Below are 21,937 nucleotides of genomic sequence, written 5' to 3' on the forward strand. Positions count from 1 at the left end.
GGCCTGACCCTCCCCTGCGTGCGCTTGTTTCCCCCGCCTGACCCTCCCCTGCGTGTGCGCGCTCTGTCCGAGAAATAAAATCCTTTAAAACGATGTCGTCTTTGTAAAGACAGTGTGGAATGTCTTTCACTGCTCTTCCCTCCGCAGTCCTGGGGACTGGCTGTGTACTCTACACCGAGAGCCCATCTCAGAAAGGACCACCGGACTCAAGGGTCGCGCGGGCCACGGCAGAAAGCGACAAAGCGCAGGCCGGGGCGGGAGAGACTTAGCAGCGCCGGAACGACAGCTCCCGGCATGCCCCGGGGGCGCCCTGTGAAGTACTTTCGGCGCGGGGGGCGGGCGCTTCGAGGCCGCAGGAGAACCACATCTCCCGGCATGCTCCGGGCGCGCGCTGTGACGCACTTCCGTCGCGGCGCAGCCAGCGCGCCCCCGGCGGCCCGGCGGCGGGAGCGAGGCGACTGCTGGGCCCGCGGCAAGTGACGGGCGGCGGGCCGAGGGGAGCCGGGGCGGGGCGGCGGCGGCCAGCGAGCGAGCGCGCGGGCGGCCTGGCCCCGCCCCGGTGACCTTCACGGCCTGGGCGGCGGGCGCAGGCCGGGCGGCGGCGGCGCGATGTTCGTGCAGGAGGAGAAGATCTTCGCGGGCAAGGTGCTGCGGCTGCACATCTGCGCGTCCGACGGCGCCGAGTGGCTGGAGGAGGCGACCGAGGACACGGCGGTGGAGAAGCTCAAGGAGCGCTGCCTCAAGCACGTAAGGCCGCCGCGGCCCCCGCCCCCCGCCTGGTCGCCCCCTCCCCGCCGCCCCCTCCCCGCCCTCCGGACGCCCTCCCGCCCGGCGCGGGTCGTTGAACTCCCGCGGCAGCCCGAGGAGCTGGGGGCAGGCGGGAAACTGAGGCAGGAGACGCGGCGTCGCCGCGCCCGGCAGGCCCTCCTGGTTTCCCGGCAGCTGGGCTTGCTTGCCCTTGGGGTGAGGCCCCGGCAGCGGGGAGCGGTGCCCGGGGAAGGAGGGGCGCGCCGTGGAGACGTCCCTTCCCTTCCCTGCGGGCGGGCCTGTGGGTCAGGGCCCGGCTCTGGCGGCTTGTGCCGCCGAACCGGCGCGGGCCGGGCTGCCCCTGAGCCCTGCTTGCCCGAGGCCTTTACACTGACTCGTGGGCAGGGCCCGGGGCAGGACCGCGGCGCTGGGAGACGCGGTGTTCACCGCTCAGTCGCGGGCGGGCTCCTGGCCCGGCGGGCTCCTCGGGTTGCTCACATCTGGAACGAGTCCTGGGCGGCTTTCCCTCTGCGCGCCTCCCCTCCGCCGGCCGCCTGCCCCACTCTGGCCGTCGGGGAAATGATGCTGGGCAGGACGGAGCGCTGTCCGAGCGGAGCTCAGCCCTTCTGTGCGATGGCCCTGCGGAGCGACATGCCCGTGGCCGCCGAGCTCTACGTTGTCCGCGTAATCGCTCAGGAGGCACTTTTCAGTCCCTGTGCGGCTGCCCTGTAACTGTCCAGGGCAGGCCAGGGAGCGCTCTGGTTACCAGCGAGCCCTCTTCTGGAACATGCTGGACGTCGGTGACTCTCACCGAGGAGGAGGGGGCTCTGGGCTGGCAGCCGCGGGCAAGCATGCCGTCCTTTCTTCTGTCGGGTGCTTTCGCCATGAACCCCAGGACGGCACTCGGCCAGCCCGCTGGGGGCCCCTGGACCGTCGGCTGTGAGAGCCGGCACCGTGTTTGTGTAGCGCTGTGCGTTTTAACAACAGCCTCCCTGAGATGCTGTGTCCCCTCCCCGGCAGCCCACCAAAGACAGCAGCTCCCTGAGGGCTGGGCCTGTGTTCTCGGGTCCAGGGCCAGGCTCCCAGTGCACCCCAAACAAGAGTGTGGATTAATGGGGCACGTGGGGAGGATTGAGAGTCCAGGACTGCGTGGACATGGCAGGCCACCTGCTGAGTCAGGGAGGGAGAAGTCGGGGGTAAATGGGGATGGCATTCAGCTTAACTCACTACGTAGCCATCCTAATACTGTTTCGTGAAGGGGACCCGGAAACGGGAGCTGACTGGTCCACAGATGCTTGCTGATGGATCTCCGGAGCTCTTGGGGGTCATTAGGCAGCCAATTTGAGTAAGATGCTAATTATTATGTACCTGATATTTACTATTCCAGCCGGGAGTGAGGTGTGTCGTTTGGGATTTTTCTGGCACTCTCCTACTTTGAATTGAGATTTCATGCCACTTTGCGGTCTCTCCTGGGGTGGAGGAACGGCACAGATCACGGGACCTGGGAGCTGAGTCGTCAGAAAGTCCTCCCACCTCGGAGCCCGTCCTGTTCCGTAGGCAGGGCGTGCTGCCTCTCGAACCAGGCAGGACGAATTAGTTAGGAGAGAGCATTCTCAAGTTGTAGCCTCGAATGTCCTCCGAAACTGTTCCCTGAATGTCCTGTTGCTGCGGGCAGCGAGGCTCAGCCTGTGCTTGAGCATCTGTCTCCTTCCCACTGTGCTCTGGTGCGGGCTCAGGCGGAGCCCTGCCCGTGGAGGGGACAGTGTGGGTGTCTCCCCACCCCCACGGTGCTGTTGGGAGTGTGGTGCTTTCTCATTGAGGGCATCGTCATCAGAACTCTTGGAGAAGGGCATCTGGGTTACTCAGTGGGTTAAGCTGCTGCCTTCGGCTCAGGTCATGATCCCAGGGTCCTGGGATCGAGTCCTGCATCAGGCTCCTTGCTCGGCAGGGAGACTGCTTCTCCCAGTGCATCTGTCTGCCTCTCTGCCTACTTGTGTGCGTGCGCGCTCTCTCTCTATCTCTCTTACAAATAAATAAATAAAATCTTAAAAAAAAAAAAAACAAACTCTAGGGGAGCTGGGGTGCTACTCTTGCTTTGCTCTTTTTGGGGTTTTATGTTGATTGAGATCTTTCATGAAATTGCCACAACATGATACAGTTCCTGTCCATACGGCTGTTAATGTTTCTTCTTTCTTTCTTTCTTTTTTTTTTTTAAAGATTTTGTTTATTTATTTGACAGACAGAGATCACAAGTAGGCAGAGAGGCAGGCAGAGAGAGAGGAGGAAGCAGGCTCCCTGCGGAGCAGAGAGCCCGACGTGGGACTCGATCCCAGAACCCTGAGATCATGACCTGAGCCGAAGGCAGAGGCTTAACCCACTGAGCCACCCAGGCGCCCCTTTCTTTCTTTCTTTTAAGATTTTATTTATTTGAGAGAGAGCAAGCACATGGCAGGGAGGAGGGGCAGAGGCAGAGGGAGAAGCAGACTCCTCTCCAGCAGGGAGCCCGCTGCGGGGCTCGATCCCAGGACCCCAGGATCGTGACCTGAGCCACCCAGGCGCCCCAGGCTGTTCGTGTTTCTTAGGTCACATGATAGTGCGTCTTGGGACGACACAGGATGTCAGGTGTGGGAGTCCCCTCTTGGCTCTCCTGGGGTGGAGGCAGGCTCAAGAGGTGTCACGGCCTCCCTGCCCGGGCACTGGGTTCTTGTGGGGCTCTCTGGCTACCCTAGCTCGCTTGCTCCAAGGGCTTCTGCTGAGAACAAAGACCCAGAGTGAAGTAATCGCGCAGTACGGGTGACTCAGCCTGTGTTGTGCCCCTGGCACGCTGCTGGCGTGCCTCACGCTGGTGGTGTCAGGAGCCAGATGAGGATGGCTTTGGAAAATGGTGTTTCCTAGACTGTATTCTGAACGTGTGGAATCCACTAGCCTGCAGATTTCAGGGTTAGAAGAAGCACACCCAGTGTTTCTGGGAGCAGAGCCAGTGTTGAATTCAAGGCGAGCGAGGGGGTTGGTGTCTGCTGTCGTAAGTGGTAGGAGTGCATCTTCCTATGGGCTGGGCTCCACCTCCGCCCCCTTCAGCCCCGTCAGTTTATGTGAATGTGTGTCAGTGCCCCGAAGCCTTCACGTCCCGGGCGTCGCTGCAGCCCCCTCTGGCCTGGATGTCTGCGCCCCCCCGCCCCGGTGCTGCGTTCTGGGGTCCCTGGGGTCCTGTGAGCTGTAGCTGTGTGCCACTCCACCCCCTTTGAATGCCCAGGAGGGGCCTGCCAGCGGCTCCCGCAGCTTCAAGGTCCATGTGGTGGTCACTTGGTGAACCAAGGGCCACACAGAGGCTGGTTGCCCTCGGGCTCGTGCAGGTGGTGAAGCGGTCCGGCCCCTATTTCTGGCTCTCGTGGACCAGCTTCTCTCTCTGCTTTCTCTCAGCCCCTTCACCTATCTGGAAGAGAGAAAAAGGGCACAAATCATACCTCGATCTTTCAGGGAACAGTGGCCCTGCTCTTTTCATTTTTAGATGACTCTCTGGATTCTTCCAGACGAAGGAGGCGATTCAGGTCGCTTCTAGCAGCGGGGTGTTCTGTGTCAGGCTGGGCGCCTATTTCAGGACGACTTAGCTGGTCGGTGCACGGGTCGCTGCCCGGAGGGATCAGATGTTACGGCATTTCGTCCGCCTTCCACCATCCGTGGGGGTCTTTGACTTGGTCGGTGCCTTCATCTTCTAGCCGGTAACCAGTAGACACCTGTGTGGCTCAGGGCGTCAGGTCCTAGTATCAGTACGGTTACGATTTATTTTGTCTTTAAATATATGATCCCCCCCCCCCAGTGTGCCCATGGGAGCTTGGAAGACCCCAAAAGCGTGACCCATCACAAACTGATACACGCTGCTTCGGAGAGGGTGCTGAGTGATGCCAAAACAATCTTGGAAGAGAACGTCCAAGACCAAGGTAGGGGCCTCGCGGGGCCTCGGCGGGAGCCTTGGCGCAGCGGGGAGCGGGGGAGCGAGAGGCAGAGGCGCCCTTGGCATCCAAGTCTGTGTTCCGGGCAGGGGCTGAGCGGGGAAACTGGGTCAGCTGAGATGCTTTTATTCTTCCTTTGTTGAAATAAAGTGTGCGTTATGGGCCGTTTGTGAAAAGCAGCACACGCCGAATCGGACCAGCAGCATCCGTCCGAGAAGCCAGATTGACCTGTGTTTGTGACTCTGTGTCTGAGCAGGACCAGGGCCTTGGGAGCTGCTGCCGGCTTCCTTCTGGGGCGGGAAAGTCCAGTCACGGCCGTTGTATCCGATGCCCCCGGAAGATGCTCTGAGTCTGCGCACTCCCGTTCCCTTGCTTCGAGTTTGTGTCGGGAGGCGCTGGGGAGAAGCTTGCAGTTTTGTGTTTGTCATTCAGAGGGTGATTGCGGTTCGGGGTTCTCCTGAACATACTGTTTATAACCCCCGCCGGCGCGGTCCGGCCCACGGCCAGGTGGGAGCCGCCCGCCGTGCGCACATGGCCTCGGCCCGTGGCAGGTGGTTCGCTCTGAGGGTTGGCCCCAGCTCTCCAACCTCAGGAGCCCGCGCCTGTGGGAATGAGGACATTTTGTGGGATCTCTTCCAGTTGTTTGCACGGTTCTCAGGGCTGTGCTGTGTGTGCCTCCTCGGCCACCGGCCGCCTGTGTGACCCGCGGGCAGGAAGGCGGGGAGGCACGGGTGTGCGTGAGCCTTGGGCCTAGGCGGCATCTGGGGGAGCCCCTGCTCCTCTGGCCGTGGGTCCTCTGGCACCCGTTTTGCCATCTTACGGAAGAGATCTGTAACCAGCTTGATGGCGTCTTTTCTCCCTAGATGTCTTGTTGTTGATAAAGAAGCGTGCTCCGACTCCACTTCCCAAGATGGCTGACGTCTCGGCAGAAGAAAAGGTGAGTTTCCAAGTGTGGACCTGGAAGTCTTGGTTAGTCTCCACCCTCCAGCCTGTGAGAAAGAAACGTTCTGGGAACGAGCCATTCCCAGACCCAGCAGGGCCCGCAGTCAATCACTGGGGGGTCTCCTGTCGTGGCCGAGCCTCTCCGGGTTGCAGGTCCAGCGGCCGGTACGGTCTCAGGGTCGGTGCAACTCCTGAGACGCTGTCAGGCCTGCCTCTCATCGGGCGACGCCTGTGCCCACAGGACAGGCAGGAGGAGCGCGGGGAAGGGGTGGCGAGAGGCGCACTCGGGCCCCTCTCCCCGGAGGGCAGGTGCATGCGCAGGGAAGGGCCAGGCAGTCCTCACACCATGCCCAGTGCAAAGCCGTACCGTTCCAACGGGCAGCCAGGCTAATTTCACGGTTTTCCTTTGTTTCTCGTGGGTGGAGTTTCTTGTTTGTGCTTTGAAATGCTCGGGAGAGCGCTCACCCCCGAGAAAGCCGGCCGGACTCTGTGGGCTGGGCCCTGCACTGCTAGGGGGCTGAGCTATCTGAGGGCCTGCTGCGGGTCCGGCGGCCCTCGGCTTCGTGTGCCCTTCTTATCTGTGGCCGCACCTGGCCGGCACCCGCTCGCCCACGGGCCAGCAGCTCACCCCATCTCTAGGAGACAGATCTGGGCCTGCCCTGCCCCGCCCAGAGAGCTGCCCGCGCTTCTCGGGTTATAGTGTTGGCCTGGGTGACCAGTGTAGACGGCAGGGTTCCCACTGCCCCTGTGCCTCTGGGTGCCTCGCAGCAACCCATGGACCTCACTTGGTGGGTCACCTTTTCTGTGTGCGTATTTACAAAGTGAAACGTACATCGTCACTGCCTATTTTTGAGAATTAGTCTTAATTTTAAGTGAAAGTAATATGCATTTCTGAAATCAGATCATGTAACTGGTTTCTTTTTTTTTTTTTAAGATTTTATTTATTTATTTGACAGAAATTGCAAGTAGGCAGAGAGGCAGGCAGAGAGAGAGAGAGAGAGAGAGAGAGAGAGGAGGAAGCAGGCTCCCCGCCGAGCAGAAAGCCCGATGTGGGGCTTGATCCCAGGACCCTGGGATCATGACCTGAGCTGAAGGCAGAAGCTTTAACCCAGAAGCCACCCAGGCGCCCCTGTAACTGGTTTCTTAATAAAAGCATCCTCCTCCCACCAGCGTCACGCGCCCTAAAGGCAACCTCTTTGGAGCTCTTTCCCCCATCCCCCCAAGTAATTCTTCTGATTTCAAAACCACACGCAGAATTGAGTATTTCTCAGAATATCAGTTTTTGGTTCTTGGGCTCCTTGATGTTTGGAGGATTAGATCCTGACACTGGTTGAAGGTCTCAGGGCTTCTGTCGGTGTTAGCGTGCATGTGCTGTTTCCCGTCAGGAGCGAGGGGTTTGGATTATTTTATCCTTTTTCATGCAACTTCGTTTCTCCCGGAGTCAGTGATTGCCTCGTCGATGTGTTTTCTGCATGCGTATCGCTAAGCTTTCGGATTCTTTGTCAGGACTGGTAGGTCCTTCTGAGAGCAGGGTCCTGTGTACGAGGCCATCAGCCGGTCCCTGCTGTCCTGGAGATGTCCTTCCAGCTCTTCCTAGCCACATCCCTCTGCCTCACGGGTCTCCAGGCCTGTCGTGCAGCGTGGCCTTCTCGCCTCGCCCCTATGTCAGAGCTTCCGAACCTGGTGTATCTGGACACTTCCTGTTGCCCCCTGTCACGGTACCACGGACACACCGGCCTAGAACTGCACACAGCTCCTGGTCTGACCCGCAGACCTGCAGTCTGGGCCGGCTAAGCTGGGCCCTGGGCGTTGGGTTCAAATCAAGGTGTGGCTGGTCTGCGTTCCTCCAGGGAGGCTCTGGGGAAGGGTTTGCTTCCAGATCCTTCAGGCGGTTGGCCGTGCGTATGGCTAAAGGACCGGGCCCCGTTTCCTTCCTCTGTCAGCCCAGGTTGGGGGCTCTCGGCGCATGGGGCCTGCCACTCTTCTGCATCTCTGGAACCAGCAACAGGATTTCTCACGTGTTGAATCTCCGGCCAGAAAGAGCCCCGTCCTTTTTCAGGGCTTACCCGCTTAGGTCAGGCCTCCCAAGGCGGGTCATTACTTTTGCTTCAGGTTGACTGTGCCACAGTGTGACCTCACCACAGGGAGCGGCCATCCTGCTCACGGGCTCTGGCATTGTGTAGGCATCATTGCCAGGAGTGGGCTCTTAGGGCCCTCTTCGAACTCTGCCTGCAGGATCCGGTGTCTTGCTGTTGACTGTCCGTTGGTCTGGTGGCGCCTGGCTTCCTCCGGCCTCTAGAAAGGACAGGGAGTCTCGAGGCCCCTGCACTGCAGCGTCAAGGGGCTGCTGGGGAGGGCCGTGGTCCCCGTTCCCAGGGTGGCCACGTGGCTGGCACTGGTCGGGCCTGACTCGTCTCCTGTGAGTGCTCCGTTCCGTCCGGGGTGTCTCCGCGGGTGGGGAGGCTGTGGAGGGCCCTGGGGCTTCACGACTTCGGCCTCTGCTGCGCGTGGCATGCGGCGTCTGGAGACCGTGTTTTTTTGTTCTGGAAGTTTTCCTGGGTTGTTTTCGGAGAATGCCCTCCCCTCATTTTCTCTTCCCTCTTTCTGGAGTTGCTGTTGGTTGGATGCTGGACCTGCCTTCAGGGCGATTTCCTGGACATGGTCCTCTGCCCGCTGCGGCCTGTTGATCTGGCGGTGACAGTTTGCGTCTCCCGTGGGGACGTGGCCTCCGGTGGTAGCACCCTGTCTCTCTGACGGTTTCCGTCATGTAGTCCTCTTCTCCGGTTCTCTCTTCCATGTTTCTCTCCTTTTCCCCTTCTTGTCTTGGTCCCTGTATTTTGTGGTGGGGGCTTCCCGCCCACCCCCGGCCCTCCTGGGCCGCCTTCCCAGTAAGAGGCATGGGGGGTTCACCGGCTGCTCTCTGTGCCCAGTGGGGTGTACCTGCTGCCGGGCTTCCCTGTGGGGCAGACCCAGCCCTGGGCTCCTCCTCCCCACAGCAGGAGGTCTCCTGCTTCGTGTCCCTGACGGGGTGGGGGCTGGGGCTGGGACTCATTGGCAAGGATTAGCATGGTACCACCTTTTCTTGCTGCTGAGCCCAGGCTCCCTGGCTCGGGGCTCCCCAAGTCTGCTCCCCCAGGCGGTTGCAGGGCGGTGGAGGAGTCCTGTTCTCGGGTCCGGCTGCTCACTCCAAGCCCGGCGGGCTTCCTTCGAGCTGTGGTGCTGGCCTGGAGTTGGCCGGGCCTTGTTTCTGGTCAGGCTTCTCTGTGCGCTCTGCTGAGCCCTGTTTCTGTTTGGGTAGATGGTCAGCATTTCTCCCGTTCTCGGTCTCGGGAGTCCTCACAGTCCAGTCCGGACGTGCTGCTGCGAGGGCTTCCGGAAGCAGGCGGGGTGCGTGCGCGCTCCTGGCCCCGCACAGCCACAGCTCACGTGAGATGCTCTCTCTGTGGCCGCAGGGGACCGTTGCGTCTTCTCTCTGGCCCTGCCACCCTCTGGCACGACAGGCAGGAATTGTGTCCCAAGTGAGCACTGAACCCACAGGGACCCTCTGCTGCCCATGAGAGTGCTTCTCTCCCTGTGTGTCCAGCTCACGTGGCCTTGCCTGTCAAGGTTCTCGCACTCATTTCCGACTTTCTAATTACTCTTCTTTGCAGAAGAAACAAGAGCAGAAAGCCCCAGACAGAGAAGCTATCTACCGAGCCACTGCCAACGTGCCGTCCCACAACATGGACCGGGCCGAGGTCCAGACCAACATCAGGGACGTGAGTGCTCGCTGTGGGCCGCACCGCAGGCCCATCACGCCTGCGTGGGGGCCGCACGGCTTCTTGGCCATGCTCTGGGAAGCCAGGGGAAAGGGTGGGCAGGAGCTCTGGGTATAACCGAAAATTATTCCAAAACAGAAGGTTTGAAAAGACATCAGAAGGCAGGACCAAGACTGATCCCACTGGGAGAATATTAGGGTTTTGCTCTAATTTGCCAAAAATTTGTAGCTGGAAGTCTGGACTCTTAGTTACTTTGGATTGGAAAGTTCTAGGCTAAATACACTGTGTGTCCAGTGCCCTGTGGACCGTCCGAGAACTGGGGTACGCCCACGCTGCGCAGGACTGGGATGGCACAGCCATCTCATCCGCGAGCACCACCACGAGCCCTGCTTGCTGGAGCAGCAGAGGGTTCCCTGCTGAGCAGGGCGTCGGGCTCTGACCACGTCCCGGGCTGTGTGCGGGATTGCCCCAGCAGTGGCTCTCATAGGCTGTCTGAGGCCTGTTGTGGGAAAGAGGGACGGCTGATCCCCGTCTCGCCGGTGGGGCTGGGACCGTCTGTTGGGGTTTCTGAACGCGTTCCCAGTGGCCAGCTGGTTGCCGCCGTTGCTGCTATGCCGGCCGGCCTCTGGCTGGGTGAGAATCGGAGGCCCAGTTCTGGGAAGCCTATCCACTCAGGCTGATCTTTTCTGCTTACGTAGCGGGCTTGTGCTTTCCACGTTGGCCAGAGGGCTGGGCCGTGTCTCCAGATGTTTCTCTGTGTCGCCGCCAGCTGAGAAGCCGTGCGCACAGCCCGTCTGTGCCAGTGAGGCCGCTCCTCCCCGCCAGGCACACAGCCCTCCTGCCACTCTGTGGCCTCACCCACCTCCTCTCCGTCCGTCTCCACACTCCGGAACCGATAGTGGCGTGGTTGGGAGGCCCAGATACGGAGTTGTAGGCCCAGGAGTGTGGTCACCCATCCGGGCAGGTCTCTGGGGCACTTGGAGAAGTCAGAGTCTTTTTTTCTTCCCCCGCAGTTCCAGACAGAACTCCGGAAGATCCTGGTGTCGCTCATCGAGGTGGCGCAGAAGTTATTGGCGCTGAACCCGGACGCGGTTGAACTATTTAAGAAGGCGAACGGTATGAGCATGCCCCGGGGGACTGGATCCCGCGTTCAGACCCCACCGCGTGCCCCCACCTCAGAGGCTGTGTCAGCCCCCCACGGTCACCGTTCGCACTCCTCATGGTCCCCGCGTCAGTCCTGGGAACACCAGCTCTGTTTGCGCTTCCCGTGGCCGCGGGGCTCCTGCTCCGCCTGCCGGCCGAGGGCTCCGTGGCCACGTGCTGCATTTCGGCGGGGGGTTAGCCTGCAGGTGGGCCCCTTGGTCTCCTGGCTGGGGGGCAGCCCTTGCACTGGCCTGGCCCTCACAGGTGGCCCCGTCTCTTGCCCGCAGCAATGCTGGACGAGGAGGAGGATGGCAGAGTGGACGAGGCCGCCCTGCGGCAGCTCACGGAGATGGGCTTCCCGGAGACCAGGGCTGCCAAGGCCCTTCGGCTGAACCAGTACGTCCGGGCCGCCTCCTTCCCTTGCTGCCGATGCTGTGGGGCTCCCCTGGGGTGACTTTCTCCGTCCCCGAGTCTTAGGTTGAACTGCGTACAGTAGATGTGAGTTTTTAAAGTGAGACATTTCGGTGCGTGTCCCAGGAGTGACTTGGTGGGGCGTCTCAGGACAGTGGCCCTTGCCGGGAATATGCTGTGGGTAGGCTGAACTGCGGTCCTCCCCGGGGCCATTGTAGGCACCACGTGGGAGCTTGCATGTGTCAGGGACGTGGCGGCTGGTGGTGCATGCGGTGTCCCCCCTGGCAGCCTCCCAGGCTCGCCGGGCCGCAGCCGCTCGCTTCCGCGCCTACGCTTGGACCCGAAGCGCACGACTTGTACTCCAGAGGACAGTCCGCGGGCTCTGCTCCTTTTTGTCTTGGGCCTTGGTTCTCATGTGTACCTCACGGGTTTGTTCTCCGGGCTTAGTGCTTGGGTTTCTGTGCTCTGGCTGGGGTCTTGGGGTCGTTTGGGGCAGGCCCAGAGCTCGACCCTTCTGTACTGAGATGCCCGAGGGCTACCAGAGAGGCTTTCCCTGGGGATGTCAGGGAGGCTCGAGGCCCTCTGACCGGCCTGGGGGTGCTGGAAAGAGTCTCCTGTTGCCTTTCAGCATGTCGGTACCTCAGGCCATGGAGTGGCTGATCGAGCACGCGGAAGACCCGACCGTTGACGCGCCTCTCCCAGGCCAGGCCTCGCCGGAAGGGGCACAGGCCGAGGCTGCCCCCGAGGCCGCCCCAGAGGCTGCTGGGACGAGCACGGGAGACGAGGAGCCCAGAGATGAGCTAACGGAGATCTTCAAGAAGATCCGGAGGAAAAGGGAGTTTCGGGCTGACGCTCGGGTATGTGTCCCGGGGCCGGGGGCGGCCAGGGGCGGCCAGGCAGGGTTGCCCTTCCTCCACGTGGGAGTGGAGCTCAGTGAGGGGCTCGTAGACGGGCCCAAATTCAGTTTTAAGTTGTCCCCACATGGATCCTGGTGGGTGTTTCTTCTCCAAGTGATTTGCTGAGATGTTTGTCATCTCCTCAAAGCTACAACAGGGTTTTGTTATGTTGTTGCTATTGGCGAGCTACGGGCTTGGGCCAGGACGCTGCCCGGAGGTGGGAGGATGGGGCCTGCAGGGTTGCCTGTGGGCGGGGAGGCTGGGCAGCCTCCGGCCATCTGGGAACCGTGGCGTCTGCAGGATCAAAGGTCCCGGGGCCCGCCCAGCGCTGGTCATACTTGGGGACGACATTGCCGTGGGTTCAGGCTGCTCCTTTGCCGTCATCCCGTTCTTAACGCTTCTGTGGCTGCTGTTCTGTTCTCCGCTGCTCTGCGCTGCTCTGTTCCTCCGCTGGGCTTTTGGTTTCCTCTGGGACGAGTCTGGTGCTTTGAGCCTGCGTTTTTCTTTCCGGTTACAGATCCGTGAGCTCCAGCTCTTAGGGCTCTGAGTCTACACGTCTGCTTCTGCGGGGGCCCCGTGCTGTCTGGACGGGCTCACCTGCAGGCTTGTGTTTCCGGGGACTCCCAGGTGGCTGGGCTGTGGGCCACCCGCCACGGGTGGTTCTGAGGCTGTTTCCCCGCCGGGGGCCCGCTTCCGTGTTAGCCACGAAAGCAGGGCTCCAGGGCCACCGTGCGGTACAGCCGCGGCTTGGGGGGTGTAGGACCTCCCTCGTGGGGTCCTGGTCTTAAGCTCCAGCTGCTCACCTTGTAGGGCCCCATGGCCCACGTCCTGTCCCCCAGGCCACGCTGACGGCCCCTGCGGCCTCCCACGGCAGCCCCACTGTCCCGTGAGTTTGGTGCTCTTTTTGGCTTTCCGGCGAGCTCAGCTGTGCGTCCAGCGGCGTTTTTGCTGAGCCGGAGCGGGTGTTTCTGAAGCCCGGGGGGCGTGCTGGGCCCAGCCCTGTGGGACGGGCAGCCGCGCTCCTGGGGGCGGTTTGTGCTCTGCCTCGGGGCTCTGGGCATACCCTGAGGGCGCTTCTGTGTCGTCCTCGTCCGGCCCGCCAGCTTAGCCCTGGCATGTGGGGACCACCGCTGCTGTCTCGACGCGCCCTTCTCCTGAGACATGCGCCTCTGCTGGGCCTTCCTGTGGCGTCTTGGCGGTAGACGTTCTGTGACTACTGTTAGGAGGGGCTGTCGAGGCTCGTCCAGCCTCTGGTCCTACACCGTTGGAGAGAAGAGTCTGGAAGGTCGGCGGCGCTCGCGTGCTTCCCGGGAAGTCCGGGTCCGAGAGCGGGGCTTGCGCGTGAGACTGAAACAGACGTTTTGCTGTCGTGCCCCCGCCATCCCCCATGCCAGCTGCAGGGGTGGGGGCAGCCAAGTACAGCGGGCAGGGCAGGAGCGAGCGCCCGACGCCTGGCAGGAAGGCAGGGTACGTCCCTGTGGTCACCGCGCATAAGTCCTGGGCCATCGCTTCCCGGGCTGAGGCAGGGGTGAGTGAGGGGAGAGGCTCGCTTTTATGGGTGGCCACAGGGAGGCGACCCTGTCCTTGGATTTAGTGGGGGGCTCTGGGCGAGCTTATGTGACTTGGGAGTCAGACTGTGGTGTGGTGGGTCCTTCATCCTGCTTTCGGGGGTGGAGCCGGTACAGGAAAGCCCGGGACGGGGGCTGTGTTGGGAGAGGCTGCCAGCTCAGCTCACCGTCCACCGTGTGGCTCTGGGGAAGGTCAGTCCTGCCTGCCATGTGCAGCTGACGTCCTTCTGTCGGGTGCTCTTGGGACACTCGACGGTCTAGTTCCAGCTGAGCCCGGCTCGCAGAGGGTGGCGCACGGGGGCTCTGCAGGTTGCTGCCCAGCGCTGCCGCCCGGGTGCCTGGCAGAAGTAGAGCCGTGACCGGGACCTCACAAGAGCGTGATTTGATTTTTAAAGAATTAACCTGGGGTGCCTGGGTGGCTCAGTGGGTTAAGCCTCTGCCTTTGGCTCAGGTCATGTTCTCAGGGTCTTGGGATCGAGCCCCGCATCGGGCTCTCTGCTCAGTGGGGAACCTGCTTCCCCACCCCCCGCCTGCCTCTCGGTCTACTTGTGATCTCTGTCTGTCAAATAAATAAGTAAATAAAATCTTTAAAAAAGAAAAAAAGAATTAACTTGATAAAATCTTTACCTTCCCCCCCCAAAGTGGACTCTTCCAAAAATTGTGTGAAAATCAAGAATAGGGACTCCTGGGTGGCTCCGTTGGTTGGGCGTCTGCATTAGGCTCAGGTTGTGATCCTGGGGTCCCGAGATCGAGTTCTGGGTGGGCTCCCTGCTCAGCGGGGAGTCTGCTCCTCCCCCCACTCGTGCTTGCGTGTTCTTTCTCAAATTAGTAATAAAAAAGATAAAAAGTCAAGAGTAAAGTGAAGGCCCTAGTGTCATACGTGATTTTTGTCATGAAAATGTATGTCTCCCCCACCTCCCAATGACCTTGGGTTGTTCCCTCTAAGAATCACCAGATGTTCGAGATACAGCTTCTGTCTTAATACACGTGAGATGTTTAAAACTAATTTTAGTGTCAATTTTTAAAGATAAAATCTGAAGAATTCCCCCTCCCACCTTTTTTCATCACAAATGAATATTAATGTGGCCATTTTGGTCTTCACTTAGGTCAGGTTTGCTTACACTGCCTCTTCCTAATACTTTTTATTCTGGGTCACGAGGCCGTCCACTGCGAGCTCCCGTGCGGTCATGGAGACGGCGGGGACCAGCCTGCGAGGGTCTGACGTGGGCGCGGCCGGCCCGCGCGGCGGTGGGAGGCAGGCTTCGGGCACGTCTGCGGCCGCGCGGACTCGGGCTGGCCGTGGTCCGTCTGTCGCTCAGGAGACTCGAGCGATCCGTGAAGCCGCAGGGAACCAGACTCGTGCCCCAGAACGTCCTGTGCCGACCTCGTCGGCCCCCCGCGAGGATGCCGTGGTGAGACGTGGCCCATGCGGGGCTCTGAGCAGTCTGTGCCTTCCCCTGCAGGCGGTCGTTTCGCTGATGGAGATGGGCTTCGACGAGAAGGAAGTGATGGACGCTCTCCGAGTGAACAACAACCAGCAGAACGCCGCTGTGAGTACCGCCGCCTCGCCCTCGCCTCGCCCTCGCCTCGCCCTCGCGGGGGGACGCGGCCTGGGACCCTGTGCGTCTGGCTCCTCCCACGGCCACCTGTTGTTTGATTCCCTGGCGAAACAAGGGGACAGGGTCCGAGGGCATAAAACAGACATTTTACACGTTCTTTGTCTTTCTGAGAGAGCACGTGCTTGGCCGGCCGGTGTGTGTGTTCGCTGTTCGCTGAGCGGGTTGACGTGACCCCGAGGCGGACCCTGCTCTGCGACACGCACCAGCGGCTGGCGGGCGCGTGGTGGCTGGCAGGGGGCGCTGCGCTCTGGGGACTCGGACGCCCCGGCTGCCCACCAGCCATCTCTGGGCCCTCCCGGGGACGCAGCCCGGGGTTCTGTGCATTTCTTCCTCCTCCTCCCACTACTCTGGCTGGGTCCTGCCTCATCCCCCTTTCGCGACCGAGGACCGAGAAGTCGCTGGTGTTTGCCTGAGCTGCAGAGCGGGGGTCGGCTAGACCCGTGTGGCTCTTCCTTCCCAATGTCAGAGCCCCCGGGTCTGCGGGCAGCTGGTGCTATGGGGGGTCAGGAGGGGCTCACGGGGCCGGCTCTTGCATTCGCAGTGCGAGTGGCTGCTGGGAGACCGGAAGCCGTCCCCCGAGGAGCTGGACAAGGGCATCGACCCCGATAGCCCTCTCTTCCAAGCCATTCTGGATAACCCGGTGGTGCAGCTGGGCCTGACCAACCCGAAAACGTTACTAGGTATGTGGCCTTCCCTAGCGCGGGCCCGTCGCACCCCGCAGATGTCACCAAGTGATGGGGGTCTCCGCTAGTGTCCGTGACTCCTGCCTGAGTCACTGGGGCCAGCGCTCGGGCTCTGCCCGCAGGCGGTTCTGTGTGGGGGCCTCGGACGAGCTCTCGAACCAGTCAGGGTGGCTTGTCCAGACGCGGGCGAGTGTGGACAGCACCCCTAGGCTGGACCGGGTGGGCGGGAGGCATTTGCCTTGGCCCTTCTGCGGGTGAGGGACTTCTCCGGCCCCGTTTTATCTGTGGAACATAACGTGTGCAGAAGTGTGTGGGATTTTCCTGACTTAAAGTAAGACTAACAGCCACACATCTGCGTTCTGCTTCAGAAGATGGAGTTAAAGGGACCTCTGCCTTCGGCTTGGGTCGTGATCTCGGGGTCCTGAGAGTCCCGCGTCGGGCGCTATGCTCAGCGCGCGGTGTGCCTCTCCCTCTCCTGCCTGCTGCTCCGCCGGCTTGTGCTCTGACAGATAAATAAGATCTTTAGAAAAAATTAAAAAAACACACAGTATTAAAAGTCTGGAGTGTTCCAGGCCCTGTGGGTCCTCTGGGCGCCTCCCGTACTGCACCCCTGTCCCCCCAGCACTGAGAGCGAGCCTTTAACATCGCTCGGGCTCCTAGGAGGCAGTGCCGCCTATGTCTGTCCCCAGAGCCCCGTCCCCTCGCGCCTGCCTTCCTGGCAGGGTGGGTCCCGGGCGGGCCTCTGCGTCCCAGCGTGACTGTGCCACGGAGAGTGACTGTGCCACGGGGCATGTCCCCACTCTGCTATCCCCAGGCCAGGCGTGTGTGAGTGGGGCCGCAGGGGTGCGTCAGGCCCTGTGCACAGCCCCCGGGTCCCCGAGGACGCTTGGTGAGAGCACCCGCCACCCAGGCGGGCACAGCTGTGAGCTTGGCCCTTTCCCACAGCTGTGAGGCCCAGCCTGTTCCGGGAGCCATGCTAGGACCTCAGCTCTGAAAGGCCCGTCCTGGGTGTCGTTCTCTGAAGCATTTTTTTTTTTTTTTAAAGATTTTATTTACTTATTTGAGAGAGAGACCGTGAGAGAGAGCATGAGCAAGGAGGTGGTCCGAGGGAGAAGCAGACTCCCCTTGGAGCTGGGAGCCCGATGTGGGACTCGATCCCGGAACTCCAGGATCATGACCTGAGCCGAAGGCAGTCGTCCAACCAACTGAGCCACCCAGGCGTCCCATCTGGAGCATTTTTTGATGCAGCCACAAAGCCCCTCGTGTCTGCTAGACGCTGACCCTTTATCAGTTCATTTGTATCTTGAATGTTGTTCTCCTGTTCCTGGGGTTTCTGCTGCGTCATGGGGACACATTTAAACGTAGTTGGATGTGTGTGTTTCATCCGGGAAAACTGTCTGGCCTCGAGGTGAGGAAGATACTCTTATTTCTAGAAGTTGTCGGTATTGCTTTTCTTCTCTAAGTCGGTCACCTACCTGGGAGTGTGTGCGGTGCGGGCTGGGGAGGCCGCCTGTGGGTCCCCAAGTTCCGGGCTTTGGTGGCGCGTGTGTATGCGCATTTTCCTTCTCTGTGCGGGACGTGTGGGCGCCTCGCTGGGCTCCCCGGCTCCCCTGCTGCCTGCGGGCCCGACAGGAGGAAGGAAGGCGCTGCCTTGGGTCGGTCCACACCCTCTTCTGAAGGGTTTTTTCCTACTGCTCGCCCCTGAGACTGCCCTCTGCTCCCGGCTGGTTTTGTCTTTGCTCGGAGGGTTCCCTCACGACGGACGCGGGGTTTCACTGAACGTCTTTGCCCTCTGCTGGGACCGTCCTGCAGTGTCACGCTTGCCCACGGGGAGCCTCTCCTCAGGTTTCTGAAACAAGGGGGCAGGGTAGGTGCCACCCGGCTGCGGCCCATGGACGGCTTTGGGGGCCCCAAACTGCCCAGCACAGGGGGGCCGCGTGTGTCGTGCCCCGGGCACTCTGCCTGCCCCAGGACAGCCTCCCCCGGCCACTGGGCCCCCACGCCACCGGGGCACAGGCTCGTGCGCACACCTTCCTGACAACAAGAGTTTAAGATGACCGTGATCGCTACAGATGAGCTGAAGCGCTGGCCGTAGTCCACCTGGGACGAGCTGGAGAGGGTGCAGAAGCTGGCGGACGTCTCCTCTGCCCCCCGCCGCTGCCCCGTCGCTGGCTTTCTTTCCGAAGCACTGGCAGGCCTGCGTGCCATCCCGGTTTACCCCGTGTCCTGCTGGCGTACCCTTGTGCTGCACGTCTGGCTTCGCTGTTTTATTATTTTCACAGATTAATTCATGTTAGAGAGACACACACAGGGAGCGTGCGTGCAGGTGGAGGCAAAGGGGAGAGAATCCTGAGTGGGTTTCCCGCTAAGCACAGAGCCGGGCGTGGGGCTCGATCACGACCTGGGCCGCCGGAGTTGGACGCTTCCTTGATTGCGTCCCTTGGCTTTGCTGTTGTACACAGAGGAGCTTAGCCAGTGCTGGTCCTTGATTCTGTGCTGTTGTACACAGAGGAGCTTAGCCGGTGCTGGTCCTTGATTCTGTGCTGTTGTACACAGAGGAGCTTAGCCGGTGCTGGTCCTTGATTCTTTGCTGTTGTACACAGAGGAGCTTAGCTGGTGCTGGTCCTTGATTCTTTGCTGTTGTACACAGAGGAGCTTAGCTGGTGCTGGTCCTTGATTCTGTGCAGAGGCCTTGGGTGGTGAAGTGCGCGCTGTCCCCCCCCCTTGCTGTTGTACACAGAGGAGCTTAGCTGGTGCTGGTCCTTGATTCTTTGCTGTTGTACACAGAGGAGCTTAGCTGGTGCTGGTCCTTGATTCTGTGCAGAGGCCTTGGGTGGTGAAGTGCGCGCTGTCCCCCCCCCCGCCCCCGTTCCTGCCACGGCTCCTCCCCTTGTGGCCGTGGGCTGGCCGCCCTCCTCTGTACCTCCTGCTTTGGGGGCAGCTCATGCTCCGGAGGGCGGCATGACTGGCTCAGGGCTGCGGGCCCCGCGGGTGGCTGGTGTGCCCCCGCCCACTCTCGTCCCCTCCTGCGTGTGCCAGCCTTGTGTCCCCACGTGCCCTGGAGCGTCCGCTGCTCCCTATGTGGCCTCGGCCTCCGAGCTCAGCCTGGAGGTCTTCGCATGTCGACGCCCGTCCTTCGTCATATGTGCGGACTTGGTCGGCCTTTGGTTCTGAGTAATTGTCTTCCTGAAATTCTCGAGTGTGAGGCCTGCGAAGACCGAGCTCCCCAAACAGCCTGCCGGGTGGTGTCCCGCAGTCGGCCCGCCTCACGCTTTTGTTCGGCCCTTGGCTCCCAGGAGGAAGGCGGACGTGGGCTCCTCCACTCTCTGGACCCCCGCGTTCCCTCTCGTTCTCCCGGATGCCCAGGTGTCCTTTGGGTTCTCTGCTACCTTGGCCTGGTTTTCAGAGGCTTTTGATCGGGACGGTCCGCGGGGATTGTTCTGAGGGCTAGGAGGGCTGTCCGTCCGAAACGCGAGGGCAGCGCCCTTTCCCGTGGAGCCGCGCGCCCACGAGACCCCGAAGAGCCGCCAGGCCCTAGAGGAAGCAGCCCCCGTGCCCTGCGCGTGGGGGACGGCTGCGTGCTAGCCGTATGCGAGGGCCGCTCACGCCGCTGTCTCTGGGGGAGACGCTTTTGTGGAACTGCCGAGATGGTTCGTTTCTTGCTGTGGAATTGCTCAGTCACGTGTTTATGTTGTGTTTGCTTCCTGATTCGTTTATTAAGATTTTACTTTGAAGTCGTCTCCCGGGCGCCTGGGTGGCTCAGTGGGTTAAGCCTCTGCCTTCGGCTCAGGTCATGATCTCAGGGTCCTGGGATCGAGCCCCCCACCGGGCTCTCTGCTCAGCGGGGAGCCTGCTTCCTTCTCTCTCTGCCTGCCTCTCTGCCTACCTGTGATCTCTGTCTGTCAAATAAACTTACAAAATAAATAAATAAATAAAGTCGTCTCCACACCAAACATGCGGCACAGACTCAGTGACGCCGAGGTCGCGAGTCACCTGTTCTGCCCACTGAGCCAGCCGGGAGCTCCTCAGTTATGTATTTTCAAGTCCTTTCTTTAAGACAGAACATTCTGATTTTCCCGTCAGATAGTGTTAACTTTGCAGCGGTGTCCCCGTCTTTTCTGCATCTGGGGACTTTGCCTGGTGGGTTTGGAAGCGGAATGACTGACTCACAGGCTGTGACTGTGTCAAGATCACTGGTAGCCGCGGCCAGGTCGCTGTCCGGCGTCGGCAGGCCGGCGAGTACAGGGGCTGTCCCTGGCACCCGGGACCAGGCTCGTGGTCTTTCCACGGCGGGTACATGCGTGGGACAGCAGATGCTGCTGGGGGTGGCAGGGGTTTGCGGGTGGACCCCAGCAACATGAGGCCCGCCCTCCGGGACAGCATGGCCAGGCTCTTGGGTGCGGAGGGGCCATCTTAGCCGGCATCACTCTGTTTTCCCATAGCGTTCGAAGACATGCTGGAAAACCCGCTGAACAGCAGCCAGTGGATGAACGACCCGGAGACGGGGCCGGTCGTGCTGCAGATCTCCCGGATCTTCCAGACCCTGAACCGCGCATAGGCGACACGGCCGCCCCGCCCTGCTGCCCTGCGCCTGTCCCGGGAGCTCGGGCCGGCTGCAGCCGCGGTCCCCCCGCCCCGCCCCCACGCCAGGTGCCAGAGAGCGTGGGGGCCCCAGGCTGCCGTGGGCCGGGTGTCAGGGCGCAGGGCTCCTGGCACGCTTTGATCTTCGCTTGAGAACCCATGTGATGGCCGCGTCCAGCCTCTGACCATGTGTACGGACGCGGCGCTGCTCGGGGGGGAGGTTGCCTCCCCCGTCAGGGCCCCTGCGGGCTCTGGAAGTGCTCCTTGACCCGACCTGTAGCTGCTGCTTGTTCCTTGGAAGAAGGCATGTTTCCACCCAAAGTGTTAACGTCAGTACTAACTTAAGTAGAGGAATTCACAGATGATTTTTCTTTAATAAATAAATTCCCTTTTTCCTATCGTCTGTGTTCATGTCATTTCAGTGCCAGAGAAGAACCTGTTGGCGCTCTTGACAGTGCGCTGGGCTCTGCCGCCCGGCTCGTGGGCTGTCCCGCTCGCGGACTGTGGACGCAGTGCAGGTTCGGGCGTGCTCTGGGGGACTCTGCTGTCGGGGGGCCGGCCGGGCGCCCCCCAGGCCACCCTGGGCCCAACCGGGGCACCAGCGGTCGGCCTCTACCACCGTTCCCTTTTTAAACATTATTTGGGGGTGCTTGGGTGGCTCAGTCGGTGGAGCGCCCGGCTCCTGACTTTGGCTCAGGTCATGATCTCAGGGTCCTAGAGTGAAACGCCCCCCCATCCCGCGCCCCCTCCCCCAGTGTGGACTCTGCACTCAGCGGGAAGTCGGCTAGAGATCTCTCCCTCTTCCTCTGCCCTGCCCCCACTCACATGCTCTCTCGTGCTCTCACTCTAAAATAATCAAATATTTTTATTTTTACTTATTTTTTTAAAGATTTCATTTATTTATTTGACAGAGCAAGATAGCGCAAACGGGGAGCAGTACAGAGAGAGGGAGAGGCAGGCTTCCCGCCGAGCAGGGAGCCCGATGCGGGGCTTGATCCCAGGACACTGAGGTCATGACCTGAGCCAAAGGCAGATGCTTAACTCACTGAGCCACCCAGGCGCCCCGGAAGATAAATCTTTAAAAAAAAAAATTGTTTGTGTTGCAAGATGAGAAAATAGGTTGTAGCTTTCCTTTTTTTCCAACTCTGCTCGTTCCTCGTCGCTTACAGCAGGTCTCAGAGGCTTCTCTGGACTTCTCTGCTGAAGTCCCGGCCTGCAGCCTGGTGGCCCCGCTGTGGGCCTCGTGGACCAGTGCAGGCCAGGGCCACCTCCCTGCCAGGGCGCCTTGGCCCAGCTCCCTCCCCGTGTCAGCGGGCAGCGGTGTTCTAAGAAACTGTTCCCCGCAGATCTGCGTGTTCTCATTCTTCTCTGTGTTCAGACTCTGCACACGAGGAGTGAAAGTCAATTTTGAAGGTCGGGAATCAGACGGTCTCCACCATTTGTTCCCTCGGCTGTCCGGACAGAGGGCCGGGGGCGGGCTCTGCACTCTTACTAGGAGTCGCATCTTGTCTTTCAAACGGCCGACTGCAGACGGCTCTTAGGCTTCGTGTCTGTTTTCCTTGGCGCTCTGCGGGGTGTCCCCGTGCCCGGCGAGAGCTGGGTGGGCCGTGCGTTTCTCGGACTTCAGGGGACCGACCGA

The 21,937-nt window shown here is 61.0% G+C and overlaps 1 protein-coding gene across 1 annotated transcript; it reads left to right on the forward strand.

Annotated features, from left to right (window-relative positions):
- The first annotated feature begins 490 nt into the window (after positions 1-490).
- On the forward strand, positions 491-20,693 carry LOC111146362 (UBA domain containing 1). The gene is made up of 10 exons (XM_022501890.1): positions 491-747; positions 4,565-4,685; positions 5,561-5,634; positions 9,290-9,397; positions 10,411-10,513; positions 10,828-10,936; positions 11,580-11,808; positions 14,879-14,965; positions 15,576-15,714; positions 20,160-20,693. Exons 1-10 carry the CDS (start codon positions 610-612, stop codon positions 20,273-20,275), a joined length of 1,224 nt encoding a protein of 407 aa, XP_022357598.1. The 5' UTR covers positions 491-609; the 3' UTR covers positions 20,276-20,693.
- The last annotated feature ends 1,244 nt before the right edge of the window (positions 20,694-21,937 follow it).

This window comes from Enhydra lutris, unplaced genomic scaffold (assembly GCF_002288905.1).
Source record: "Enhydra lutris kenyoni isolate GAN:26980312 unplaced genomic scaffold, ASM228890v2 scaffoldscaffold13, whole genome shotgun sequence".
NCBI classification, from domain to species: Eukaryota; Metazoa; Chordata; class Mammalia; order Carnivora; family Mustelidae; genus Enhydra; species Enhydra lutris.